Genomic DNA, 12236 nt, shown 5'->3' with positions numbered 1-12236 from the left:
TTATTTCGGACTCCACCCAAGCTCCGATCCCCTTCAGCTACACCTCTTCAACCTCAACCACCATCTATCCCAATAAATGACGGCACTCGAGATTACAAGACCAACAAAATGAAACCTTATATAGGCATCCCTCTTGTGGTTGGACTCGTCTATCGAGCTTGGTCGCGCAAATCCCTTACCCCGCTCGGGTTGGTAGTTGCGGGATGTTCAGCCTCCGCACACGCTCTCCATCCATGGTCGGCACCAGTCGCGCTCCTTGCAGTATTCTATTTTGGCGGCACTAAGGTCACAAAGGTATGGAGCTACTCATATCTCGAGCGAAGCTGCATGTTGTTCATTTTTCAACCTACAACTATCTTATGGGCGCAGCTTACAAGACCGCGATGATAGGTAAAACATGAGGTCAAGTCGCGTTTGACACTCTCCGCAACCGGTGCGGAAGGTGGGGAAGGCCCCCGGAACCATATTCAAGTCCTGGCGAACTCTGTTGTCGCTACCATATTGTCGATCGCTCATGCGATTATCCTGGCCAAAACAGCAGGCCCTGAATCGTGTTTCTCACTCGGTCAGAATGCGGCTGATATCTTAATTGTTGGGATTGTAGCGTATGTCACTCAATCTCAGATTCTATGTCTGCAATCTCTGTTCTAGAGCATATAACTAATATGTTCCTCTTCGCAGAAACTACGCCGCTGTCGCTGCAGACACCTTTTCCTCCGAGCTCGGCATTCTCTCGAAATCCAAACCCCGCCTGATCACCTCCTTGAATCTCCGTCACGTCCCTCCCGGTACAAATGGTGGTGTTACTGCGACTGGTCTTGGCGCTGGTCTTCTGGGATCGTTCATTGTCGCCGCGACATCTACTGCGGTTCTTCCGTTCTGCGCTAATGCCGGGTTGAAGGATCGAGCTCTGTGGACCATAGCTATGACTCTTTGGGGTGCATTAGGCAGTGTCCTTGACAGCGTTCTTGGTGGACTTTTGCAGGCCAGTGTTGTCGATAAGAGGAGCGGGAAGGTTGTAGAGGGGAGTGGTGGCAGGAAGGTGAGTTCACGATTATGTGTCCTTGGCCACTGCGTACAAAGCTCTAATCCAGTTCTATAGGTTCTCATTCACCCTTCCACGGGTAAGCCGGTTCTCCCTGCTGGTAGCACTGCCAAAACCACCGGTAGCATACATAACGCTGCATTGCGTGGCATCCAGGTGGCACACATACCCGAGGAAAGTCAGGAAAGTCGTCGTCTTGAAACTGGCCATGACTGGCTAGACAACAATGGCGTCAATCTCCTCATGGCTGCGACTATGAGTGTCGGGGCAATGGGTATTGCACAGTGGTTCTGGGGGTTGGATGTGTTCGAGTTGCTGGTATAAATTTTGCAGGTATTCTTCAGTCTGGTAGAATATCGAACTAATCCAGGTCTCGAACATGCTTTATCTGGCTGTTTATTTTTCGAACTGGTTTAGATGAAAATGATGACGAATATATGTCTTTTATCTCTCTTGGTCTTTTGAATTTCTTTGCTTTGAGAAGGCGTGGTCTAGCTTTTTGTTTGTCTCAGGTCCCAACTCATCAGCTTCCCACTTTTCCTCTTCGACTAAATCAGTATTTGTCCTTGTTTTTTTTTCTCTCTCTTCCACTTCTCTCTTTTTCCAGTGTTCCCTTCGCATCTCAACAACAGCACCGGTTTAATCAGGCACAGCCAACGCGACCTTGGCCCAACCGACACGATTCATCACGTGTCACCGTTGGCCCTAGTCCGTGAGTCCTTCTACGTATCACACGTGCCGAATGTCCCTGAGCTCCATCTCGGAGTCAGAGAACTGACAAACACCAGCCTTGGCATAATTTGGACCAACAGAGCACGCCGGACAAGATGGCAACTGAAGAAGAACGCGGAATGCACGTGCGAGTCACAAAGCCAAGCGTCTCTTTCCTACCCGAGACCGAAACATCGAAGACCATAACATACGACCTCCATCACAGTGACTTGCTTCCTGTGTATGACTACATCTCCCAGGAATATCTGATGACTGGCATCGCCGTTGCCAACTCGTACTGCACACGCCTTCTTCTTCGTCGCCCTGCGGATCCTAGCAGATTTTCCGGTCTTGTTATCGCGGAACCGTCTCACCTATGGGGTGGAACAACCATCTGGCGTCTCATTAATCGGTGGGTGATGCGTAATGGTGAGTTGTCATGCATTCTAGTGTGAGGCATTGTCTGAGCTAATAGTCAAAGGCCATGCCTGGCTGGAAGTTGATTCGCAGGCTCCCGCGGCAATTGACCAGATCAAAAACGTTGATCCCGAACGCTACAAAGACATGCACTTTATCCCCTGTCGGACCCTGGAGGAGTTTTCTAGCAACATCCCCGGCTTCGCTAACACAGAAGAGTTGTGGGATAACTACAGGATCTTCAAGGAAAGATGGTGGGCCGCAACTCTACAGTCTCCGGAGATTCTTGTTGCTGCATCACATGCCTTGAGATTGGGAGAGCTGAATATCAAGGCCGAACGTGTTATACTTACTGGTCTTTCCCAGACTGCAGACTTGATAAGAAAGTTCATCGTCGAGTCTACTCATCTCCGACTTCCCGATGGAGGCGCCCCATTTGAGGGATTCATGCCATGCCAATGTGATGGCGGCAACCCACTTCCAGACTTGCGCGATGCAAAGATCATTGAGATTCTAGGTGAATTCGAACTCATTTATATCAAGGCACTCTATGGCGGAAGTGAGATGCCTCCCCATCGTCGTGCTGATAGCAGGTCATTTCGGCTCTACGAAGTTGCCGGTATGTCTCATCGTGAGACTCGATACCTCTCCATGGCTGATAAGAAGCGTTTGTCGTTCGTTGATCTGGAAGGTGCTCAATGGAGCACTTTTGCCAATTCCTTCGTTTACCATGCTCTCTTCGATACTATGAACAAATGGATTACGACCGGTGTTGCTCCCCCGCGTGGTACCACAATTGATATCGACGCATTCGGGGATATCGAGCGAGATGAGTATGGAAATGCACTTGCTGGGGTCAGAACTGTTCACACAGACGTGCCTACTGCCAAAATCATCGATGTTACTCCTCAGCCACGTCCGCATTGGCATACTGGTAAGTTGCTCATGACGGCGATAAAAAGAAAATTTCGATTGTTCTAACCTAGTTGTTATTGAAAGGCACCGAGGTCCCTTTCAAAGATGTCAAACTGTGGGCTATCTACAAAACGGTAGCCAACTATCGACGTCAGGCGGGAGAAGCTATCCAGCGACAGATTGAAGTCGGTTTTTTGTTGCCAGAAGACGCTGAGGTCCTGCGTCGCGACACCATTGAGCAAGTCTCTTTTTAAATTGACATACTACGATGTTGCTTGTTTCTCGCTATGGATTTGTGGGTTTTGCCTAGACCTTGGGGGCCTGAGGTCTCTTAGGGACAGACAGGCAAGCTTTGTGTACCTCGGGATGCCCTTGGTTATGTTAGATTAGATCTGAGACCAACTCTTCTCTCTAGGAGTTCAATATCTTTAGTTAAGATCGGTTGAATATCTACTTTCATGCCAATGTAGTTCAGTTCTGCGATTTGCCAATAATGACCAATATTAAATCATTCTTCGCCCATGTATCATGTGTAAGGGCGTAGTCTATACCTTGAGACATTTTGTTAATTCGTATCTCCCTAAATATATTGTGCTAGCCCACATGCAAATCCCACTAAATGCAAAGCCTTAAGTCATTTACTTTACAGCTAGTTATATACAACTATATAGACATCCGAGCTACCGCCACTTTTATGAGGGCGCTCAGATCACAAAGTAGATGCCACAGCAAAGTATCAAAATTGACATGAGAGTTATCTACTTCGCCGCTACCACCAGCTTCTTTGCCGAAACGCCCTTCTTCAACAGATCCAGTGCCTCCTGGATTCCCTCAAGTCCAATAGTTGACACAATCTCCGGGGAAGGAGCCACCTGGTAAGTCCCCTGGGCCAGCGCTTCGGGCAAATAGCCAGTAAAAGTAGCCAGGCTAGTCTCGTGGTAGATGACAACACCCTCAGAGGCAAATATCATCTTTGCCTCAACACCCTCTGGAACCGCATCCTCAGGTACAGGGTTTGAGGCAGCCACGCGCAGAATTTGCTTAGACTTGTGTGCAACCTGACAGGACGGGCCAGGCTCACCCGCCGCTTGGAAAATACCAACGCATTTACCCTTGTCTAGCTCTGTGACGATCTGGTCAATTACATCCGCATCGGTGTAGTGAAAGACCTTGTCCGCACCGAGATCCTTGACGTACTCGGAGTTGTGGGCGGAGCATGTGGTGAGGACCTCGAAGCCGGCCGCTTTGCACAGCTGAATTGCATTACTTCCGACGCCCGAGCTGCCGCCCCAGATGAGGATGGACTTTCCTGTGCTGTTGGGGGTGGTGCTGGTCGTCGGGAACGGCAGGCCGAGATGGTTTTTGGAGAACAAGCCGTATGCGGCCGTCGCAATGCAGAGCGGGAACACGGATGCATTAGTGAAGGACATGCTCTCCGGGATCTTACATGCCATGCTGTAGTCGAGAATCACGTAGTCCTGGAAGGCGCCTAGCTCGGGTTTGGCCACGCCTGCGCCGAGAGCAAGGCCCAGAATGCGATCGCCGGGTTGGAATTTGGTGGCGACTACTGATCCCACGCTCTCCACGATGCCGGCGATATCCTCTCCGAGGATCAGGGGGTATTTGATGAATGGCAGGGCAGTGTCCTGGACTATGGCGTCGGCCGGGTTCATCGCCCAGGCATGCACCTGGACCACGATCTGTTCATCGGCAATTTGAGAGGGAATCGGACTCTCTCGGATGACACCTGGCACGCCTGCCTCGTCTTGCCATAGGGAGTGGTTCATCTTTGTCATGGTGATTGTGATTTTGATGTGGTGATTGGGTTGATCTTTTTATAAGGTATCGGTTGGATAAATTGGAGCGGACATTTTATATATGAAGGAGGAAGAATGGGCAGATATGAACTGGTGCGCCATTTCACCTAGGGTTCTCATGCGGTAACTCCGTGGCATGGTCGATATCTTTGAGGTTAGCACTAAAGAAGGACCTTTTTATGGGTAAGTACAATCAGAAACAAGCATTTTCACAAGGTTAGCTTGAATTATCCCTGTCGTGTTAGTGAGGGATTCAGTATTACAAAGACTGTATATCTAGAGATATACCCGGGCTTAGGACTTAGCGGAGCTAACCGGACCTAACGGTGTTATATTCCTCACCTTATACTTCATTTATGCTACATTTCGGATGATGAGAAGCCCGGGCATAGCATTATCGGCTTACATTTGGCTCTGGTACAATAAGATAGTAATGACCTTTGGACTTGCCGACCCGTGGCGTTGTGTATAGCGTATACCCCATGTTCCTCAATCCAGCAGATGGTGCACAATCACCCAGAACATAGTCTTTCTGTACAGGCTAAAATGTTCCAACAGGTAAGATTTCATGGATTGAAATTGGTGATGCCTCAGAGTGGTACAAGTTTCAGCAATATGAAACAGAGCTACTAATACATATTCAATTAATGCCAAGGAATGAATTGTACCTGCCCTTGGTTTGCCTTAACAGAAAACCCTTCAATTGAGATAATTCACACAAGACCTGCAAAGTTTTAGACATAGACCTTCCGTCCATAGTGTAAATGTTACCCGAAAGCGGGCAAGTCTGCAGCACCCAGTTAGCAAAGATAATCGCCGAGTTTCTCACTGCAAGACATAATTACCTAATATAAAATGACCACTAAGCTTGTCTATGTTCAATCCCTTGCTCCATCACCCCTGGTGTTTTGACATATGCCGGGGCTGGTTGCTGGACCGGGGTGTACGGCACCCATTGCTGTATAGGGGGTGGTTGGAAAGAGTTATCCAAGTCCGCTTCTTTCTTTTTGCGATCACGACGCATTTTGATGAGAAGGATAATAACCACAGCAATAACAACGAGGATCACAATTGGGATGATGATCACTTTGAGCAAGAGCTTTATAAGACCCATGGTGAGGAAGACTGAAGTAGAGGAACAGGAATAGGTAGCAGAGACCAGTATCACACAAAAAGGTGAGTCCAATGAAGATATAATGTAGAGGGGTGCCTGGGGAAAAAGGAATACACCTCGGATGGGTGAATTGAGGGACTTTTATACCCCGATCTGCTCAACGCCCTGGCTCTGTGTGACTCGGCCATGTCGTATCAACAGGTTATGGATGCATTCTACATGAGCATAGGGCATGGCGCAGCGCTAAATAGTGATATCTGGTTGGCGACCAGCCTGTGGGCGTACTAAATTTAACATGGAAACACAAGGCCGTTGACTACTTTTCCTAATAAAAGAAAACAGACTTTATTAGCCTATGCTAGGCGCTGCAACTGTGATTGATCGTACATGACAGAAGTTTCAGCATTTCTTCGTAAGGCCTCCCTTGTTATGTGCCTCTACAAATGGATCTTTTTGAGCTGAGAATCGTGTGTGACTTTGAACAGCCACACTGCGTAAGCAATGAAGATTCGACTCTAGATACTACACCGAAAACAAATCAATAATCCGCTGCAAACAAGAGAAATGATTCTGTGAAAGAGAAATGGAAATTCAGCGGAATTCTGCTGCCTGATCACGCCCACTTACCTGGTTAGCCTGTAATAAACTATCCATGCAGGTTTGAATGGTGATGGTAATGCTCAAATCAGGGGTGTCTATTGTCGATAGTCTAAAGATAGAATCTTTAGAATCTTTAGACTAAGATTGAAGGAGTTTGAGGCAGTAGACATTGAAAATCCCCTTCAGTCCCCATGAGAACATTCGGATAAAAGCCGAGCTAATAGGAGTGATCTACGTGATTGGTTAAATTCGAAGGTGGTGCATCTGGTCACAGCGCCAAGGTTCAGCCCTACGAGGGGACTCCACTTTTGATGACGATTCCCTGCCTTTGGCTTAAGATATTTTGCTTCTATGAAATATGTTTTGGGCGCTCAAATACGTAGATTTCATATATTTTGTCCGCATGTAATTTATCTAACAGGAAACAATTAATCGTGGCCACCATCCTAAACAAAGGGTGCATCGACTGCGTCTGGGTGCACGTAGAATGCAATTGCGATTATCAGATACCTAGGAGACATAATTAGTACCGAGGTAAACCATAACAACCATGCGGTCACTCACGTTCCAACCAATAAAGATCCTTCGTAGTAATTGGATCGACCTCCACGGATCAAGCAGTCCATGACTATTACCGATATGAAGAATACCACCGTTTCAAAGGGACTGTAGCGCAAGGACATAGGCTGCCCAATAACCAAGCCACACATAACCAGGAACGGACTCACGAACAATGCGATTTGCAACGTGCTTCCCACGACCACACCAATGGCGAGGTCCATATTCCCTTTGATCGAAGAATTCACAACAGTATTGAACTCCCCCGCGTTACCGACAATGGGAACCACAATCAAGCCAATAAAAGCCCGGCTCACATGCCACTTATCTACAAATCCATCGACACTGTCCACCAGACGATCGGAGCAGACTGTGACCCCGAGGGTTGCAAGGATCAAAATGATGCTTGCCGGCCAGGGACCCAGAACTTGCTCTTCTTCCTCTTCTTGTTGATCGTCAACGAATAGCTCGGAATGACTCTTCAGTTGGAAGTAGAGGTAGACCAGGTAGAATGTGAGTAGGACCACAGATGCAGCACGGGAGAGACTCAGGACGCTGGTTTCCACATCGTGGGACTTGGACGGTATGGTCGAATAGAGCACGGATGGAATGATCAATGTTGCAGAGGAAACCACCATCAAGGATGATAGTATCCCACTGACATCGACGTTGAATTTCACCACATCCTTTCCATAACCGCCGCAGAACAGTGAAACACCGAGGATCTACATTTCGTGTAAGTAGAGAAGACCATCCGGGTAGAGAATATGCACCAAAAATCAAACCTACCAGAAGATTCCCCGACAGGATGCTGCCCACCATACTTGACTGCACAATGCTAATCTCTCCCTGTCGGACCGCAGTGATCCCCACCTACGCAATGACCAACGTCAGTTTCCCGCCTCAACAGAGGGTCAAACAGCCACTTACAATCATTTCAACCGCATTTCCAAAGGTCGCATTAATCAGCCCTCCGACGGTTTGTCCGACACTTTTTGCCAATTCCTCTGTGGCGAACGACAGCAATGCAGCGAGCGGAAGAATCGCCAGGAAATTGAACACGAAGGAAATCGAGTCACCCCATCCTTGACCCCCCGCAATTATACCCAGAAACACAAACGGCAGTAACAAATTGGAGTAGCTGCATCCCAGGGTAGTCTTAATCACATGTAAAACAGAGTTACCTAGGAACAGAGCGCGTTTTGAGTCGGGGTAGTTTGTGTCACGAAGCTCCTCTCCATTAATTTCGCGTTCAGTCTCGTCTCTTAGTAATGCGTCTTGCTCATAGGCTGTCGTATTTGATTCTAGGGAGCTAGCCATGATTTCAGGGTCAATCCTGGTTGACTTTCGCAGCCGGGGGTGAGCTGTGTCATTCATGTTGTTGAGAGTGAGGAAACCAAGAAACATCTCGACCTCGGGAGGGTCAAGGGGATGATGTATTACTCGGCCTTTCAGGCCTAGGCATCTGTGTATGCACTAGTGTAACTGGTCCAAGGGTGAATTACATAGGATTATTCTACTTGAAGAGCTGTGCAGATAAAATACATGTATGCTTTGGTTAAATTACGATTAATTACAGTTTATTACATATGTGACAGTATCGGGATGGAAATCTTACTGTGATACACCGAGCCTCATTTATTGACCTGTGTGGACTTTCTCAAGACGAGTGGATTCTTTCAGCTTCACCTTTTCCCTCGATAAATCATGTCTCTCAATCGAGGTTTACCTATGCTAGATTGCAATTCAGTCATTTCACAGGTTCAGCACCACCTGGGCCTCTTGTCACTTTTGATACCTCTCATCGGTATAATAGGAGGAGCTCTGAAGTGGAACAGTGCTGCCATCTTCGCTCTCAACATTGTCGCTCTGATTCCACTTGTATCATGGATTAACCGATCAGTCGATGTGCTAGCTGTAGGTGGCAGTCGAGCTGTCATTGAAGTGCTGAAATCAACTCTAGGAAACTCGGTGGAATTAATGGTGATATTCAGGGACTCGATCTTCAATTCAAATACAAGCTGATGATGATTTATCCAGATCGGAATCAATGCGATCGCACAAAAGCGACCAAACATCTCCCAGTCTGTGATACTTGGAAGTGTTTTAAGCAATTTATTACTGGTAAATCCCAGTATCAAATCCCACTACTCGTGCTATGAACCTCCTCCTGATACAAACTTTACATCCAGGTCCTCGGCAGCGCCATCTTTTTCTCAGGCTATGACCGAAAGCGACTCCGGTTTGATCGCACCCTCACAACAGTCCTATCATCCCTCATGATGGTTGTCTTCATTCTCCTCGCCCTCCCAACTATAATGGACGTCTTTCCATCTGCCAAGGCCACCCCAGAAGACCAAATCCTCTTGACACAACGCGTAACAGCCATTATCCTCGTCATTCTTCTCCTCACGTTCCTCGTTTTCCGCCTCGGAACCCATGCAGCCATGTTCGCCAGCACCCCATTCAGCCAGCGAGACCACACCCATAGAGGCCATCAGTCTCGCCAAAGCCAGATCATCGAGGGCCGGATCCCGCAACCGTATATCGGCAAGGATGCAGCTGCTATAATCCTAGCAGCTGCATCCGGCTCTGCGCTTGCGTGTGCTTATTACATAGTCAGCAGTTTGAGTGGCGTTGCTACCATAACGGGCATGAACCAGTCTTTCCTTGCCGTGACACTCGTTCCTCTACTCGGGAACTCGGTTAAGTACCGCTCCATTGTGGTGGGGTCCCGGTCTTACAATCAGATCGAGCTTGGGATCAGGGCGGTTATCAACAATGTGTTGCGGGTTACAATGCTTATTGCCCCACTGCTGGTTCTTGTTGGTTGGGCTTTTGATCAGCCGCGTATTCTTAGGTTTGATGGTTTTGAGGCTACAACGCTTTTGCTTAGTGTTGTGGTAATAACTTATCTAATCTCTGATGGGCGGAGTAATTACTTCGAGGGGTTGATGTTGATTGGAACGTGAGTCGCTCGCACTGCTTTGTTGAGCTTATTGTTCGTCGGTATTAACTTTGCTTTCTCTTATCAGATACATGATCATTACTTTCTCGTTCTTTGTTAGGCCTGAGGTGCCAGTGAATGTGATTTTCCTAGGTGCTTAGATTTACCCAGTCCTAATATATTACATTATTGGTCACTTGAAGTATCTCCTGAAGATTTAATTAAAGATGTATTAAGGCGGCACAACCCTCTTGCTATCTAGCGCGCATAGAACGCCACAACTAGACTAGAGTACCTATAATCATGCGTCAGTAAAAATATCAACGGAATCTAGTAAGGGATTCAGAGAACTTACAGAGCAAGGAGCATCACACCATGGATGTAAGCATACTGTCCATCACGAAGTAGATGATTAACCACTAGAATGGCCAAGAACATGGCAACAGTCTGGAACGAGTCAAAGAAAAGCGTCATCGGTTCAGCAATACACCAGCCGATAATCACCAATAATGGTATGACAAACAGACCAATCTGCAAAAGACTGTCGATGATAACTCGGATTGCAGAGTCTGTGTCTCCTGTGCGTGATGCCGTAACGACAGTAACTCCCTCGGTGCTATTGCTGGCGATTGGAATAAAAGCGATCGCGATAAATACTTCAGAGACTCCAAACGTTTTTGTCATGTCGCCCACACTTTCAAGCAAGAGTTCTGTGCAAAAAACTGTTGCGGCCACTGCAGTTGTCAATCGGATAATTGATGAAGCCAAGCTGGCTTGGTTGGCTGCAGATGATGAATCTCCGTAATTTTCTTCGTCACTAGTTTCACTCTCATTTGAAAGAAAGAGGTGTTTGTGAGTTCTGAGGTAGAAATAGAGGTAACCCCCGTAGAGGGCGAGCATCACCAATGACGTTCCTCGTGAGAAAGATAGCACTCTGTCATCGATCTCGGATACTGGGAAAGTTGAGTAGAGAGCCGTTGGGAGAAGCATCGTCACGGCTGTGATCATCATCAAAGAAGACAAGGTCTTTGCAAGAGCGCTGTTGAACTCTAAAACTTCCTTGTTGTACGAAGCTGTGACGAGACAACAGCCGAAGACCTAGATTTGGCTGTTAGTCGGATGTTATAGCCACCAGTGGTATCTTCAAAATTTGAGATCTTACGAGCAGAATATCCGAGAGAATACTGCCAACCATGACAGACTGCGCAAATAGGATCTCGCCATGAACCAGAGCCAGAATTCCTGCCTAGGCTGAGTGAGCAATGTGTCATTTCGATACCCGGTGCAAGAATTGTGACTCACCGTGAGCTCTACGGTATTTCCGAAGGTGGCACTGAGTAGTGCACCTTGCAACTCTCCGAGATGCGCAGCGAGCTCATCGGATGAGATAGATATCGCCTCAGACAAAAATATAATGGCGACGATATTCACCACGAGAACTATGGTCGGGTTCCAATGAAATATCTTTGCAAGCCCGGCCAGGGGTAATAGCACCATCATTGGCCATCCATGATTGACATTCAATTCCTTCAGTCCTGTTTGTGATGGCATCTTGAAAAACCTCTGGATACGAGTCCAAGGGTCTAAATCTGCATCTTGTATTTGCTGACGCTGATGGCGACTGGGCTCCGGTCCACAGTATTCTGGCTGCGTGCCTCGACGAGACATGGTAATTCCGGGGAAGTCTGGGCAGTCCCTGAGTGTTGAAGCTTAAGTGAGATGCTACCCAAGGACTAGGGAAACCACATGAGTTCAATGTTCGGGACAACTCTGTTTCCAACGTTACCATGGTACGAATACGGGTACTAGTAACTTTCAGCCTTAATTAAAAGTTACAGCCCTATTACTAGCGCCAAACAGAACTGCCTCATCTCCACATGTGGACTGGAGAATGGGGGTTGACCTGATAGGGCTGAGCCGGCATTTACCCGTTTGGTACTTGCAATGTTGTGTATACATACGGTATGCAGGTTTCAGGCAACAGCATTTCTTATGGTCTCAGCCTTATGGGATACTTTGATGCAGGGTTGAGCTATAAATATTTTACTATGGAATGACGATCGTCCTATTACTTTACAATTATTACTCGGGAAACACCGTCAACCCCTCTCT

General features: G+C 47.5%; 5 protein-coding genes across 5 annotated transcripts; 2 read left to right on the top strand and 3 right to left on the bottom strand.

Moving 5' to 3' along the window:
* Positions 1 to 108: 108 nt before the first annotated feature.
* On the top strand, positions 109 to 3342 carry PEX2_032900 (uncharacterized protein; the record flags this gene model as incomplete). The annotated part of the gene is made up of 7 exons (XM_016740565.1): positions 109 to 294; positions 391 to 605; positions 682 to 1042; positions 1103 to 1363; positions 1834 to 2185; positions 2232 to 3107; positions 3173 to 3342. 7 exons carry the CDS (start codon positions 109 to 111, stop codon positions 3340 to 3342), a joined length of 2421 nt encoding a protein of 806 aa, XP_016601217.1.
* Positions 3343 to 3846: 504 nt separating this feature from the next.
* Positions 3847 to 4884, bottom strand: PEX2_032890 (zinc-binding alcohol dehydrogenase family protein; the record flags this gene model as incomplete). Its single annotated transcript, XM_016740564.1, has 1 exon — positions 3847 to 4884. One exon carries the CDS (start codon positions 4882 to 4884, stop codon positions 3847 to 3849), a length of 1038 nt encoding a protein of 345 aa, XP_016601216.1.
* A 2181-nt stretch (positions 4885 to 7065) lies between these two features.
* Positions 7066 to 8554, bottom strand: PEX2_032880 (Sodium/calcium exchanger membrane region; the record flags this gene model as incomplete). The annotated part of the gene is made up of 4 exons (XM_016740563.1): positions 7066 to 7129; positions 7184 to 7902; positions 7967 to 8050; positions 8108 to 8554. The coding sequence occupies 4 exons, from the start codon at positions 8552 to 8554 to the stop codon at positions 7066 to 7068; spliced, it is 1314 nt and encodes a 437-aa protein (XP_016601215.1).
* A 902-nt stretch (positions 8555 to 9456) lies between these two features.
* Positions 9457 to 10149, top strand: PEX2_032870 (Sodium/calcium exchanger membrane region; the record flags this gene model as incomplete). Its single annotated transcript, XM_016740562.1, has 1 exon — positions 9457 to 10149. The coding sequence occupies one exon, from the start codon at positions 9457 to 9459 to the stop codon at positions 10147 to 10149; it is 693 nt and encodes a 230-aa protein (XP_016601214.1).
* Positions 10150 to 10382: 233 nt separating this feature from the next.
* Positions 10383 to 11675, bottom strand: PEX2_032860 (Sodium/calcium exchanger membrane region; the record flags this gene model as incomplete). Its single annotated transcript, XM_016740561.1, has 4 exons — positions 10383 to 10419; positions 10480 to 11222; positions 11287 to 11370; positions 11427 to 11675. 4 exons carry the CDS (start codon positions 11673 to 11675, stop codon positions 10383 to 10385), a joined length of 1113 nt encoding a protein of 370 aa, XP_016601213.1.
* Between the last annotated feature and the right edge of the window lie 561 nt (positions 11676 to 12236).

The sequence above is a fragment of the Penicillium expansum genome (assembly GCF_000769745.1).
Source record: "Penicillium expansum strain MD-8 chromosome Unknown contig102, whole genome shotgun sequence".
In the NCBI taxonomy this organism is placed as follows: domain Eukaryota; kingdom Fungi; phylum Ascomycota; class Eurotiomycetes; order Eurotiales; family Aspergillaceae; genus Penicillium; species Penicillium expansum.
This window is presented reverse-complemented; position numbering and strand designations above follow the sequence as displayed.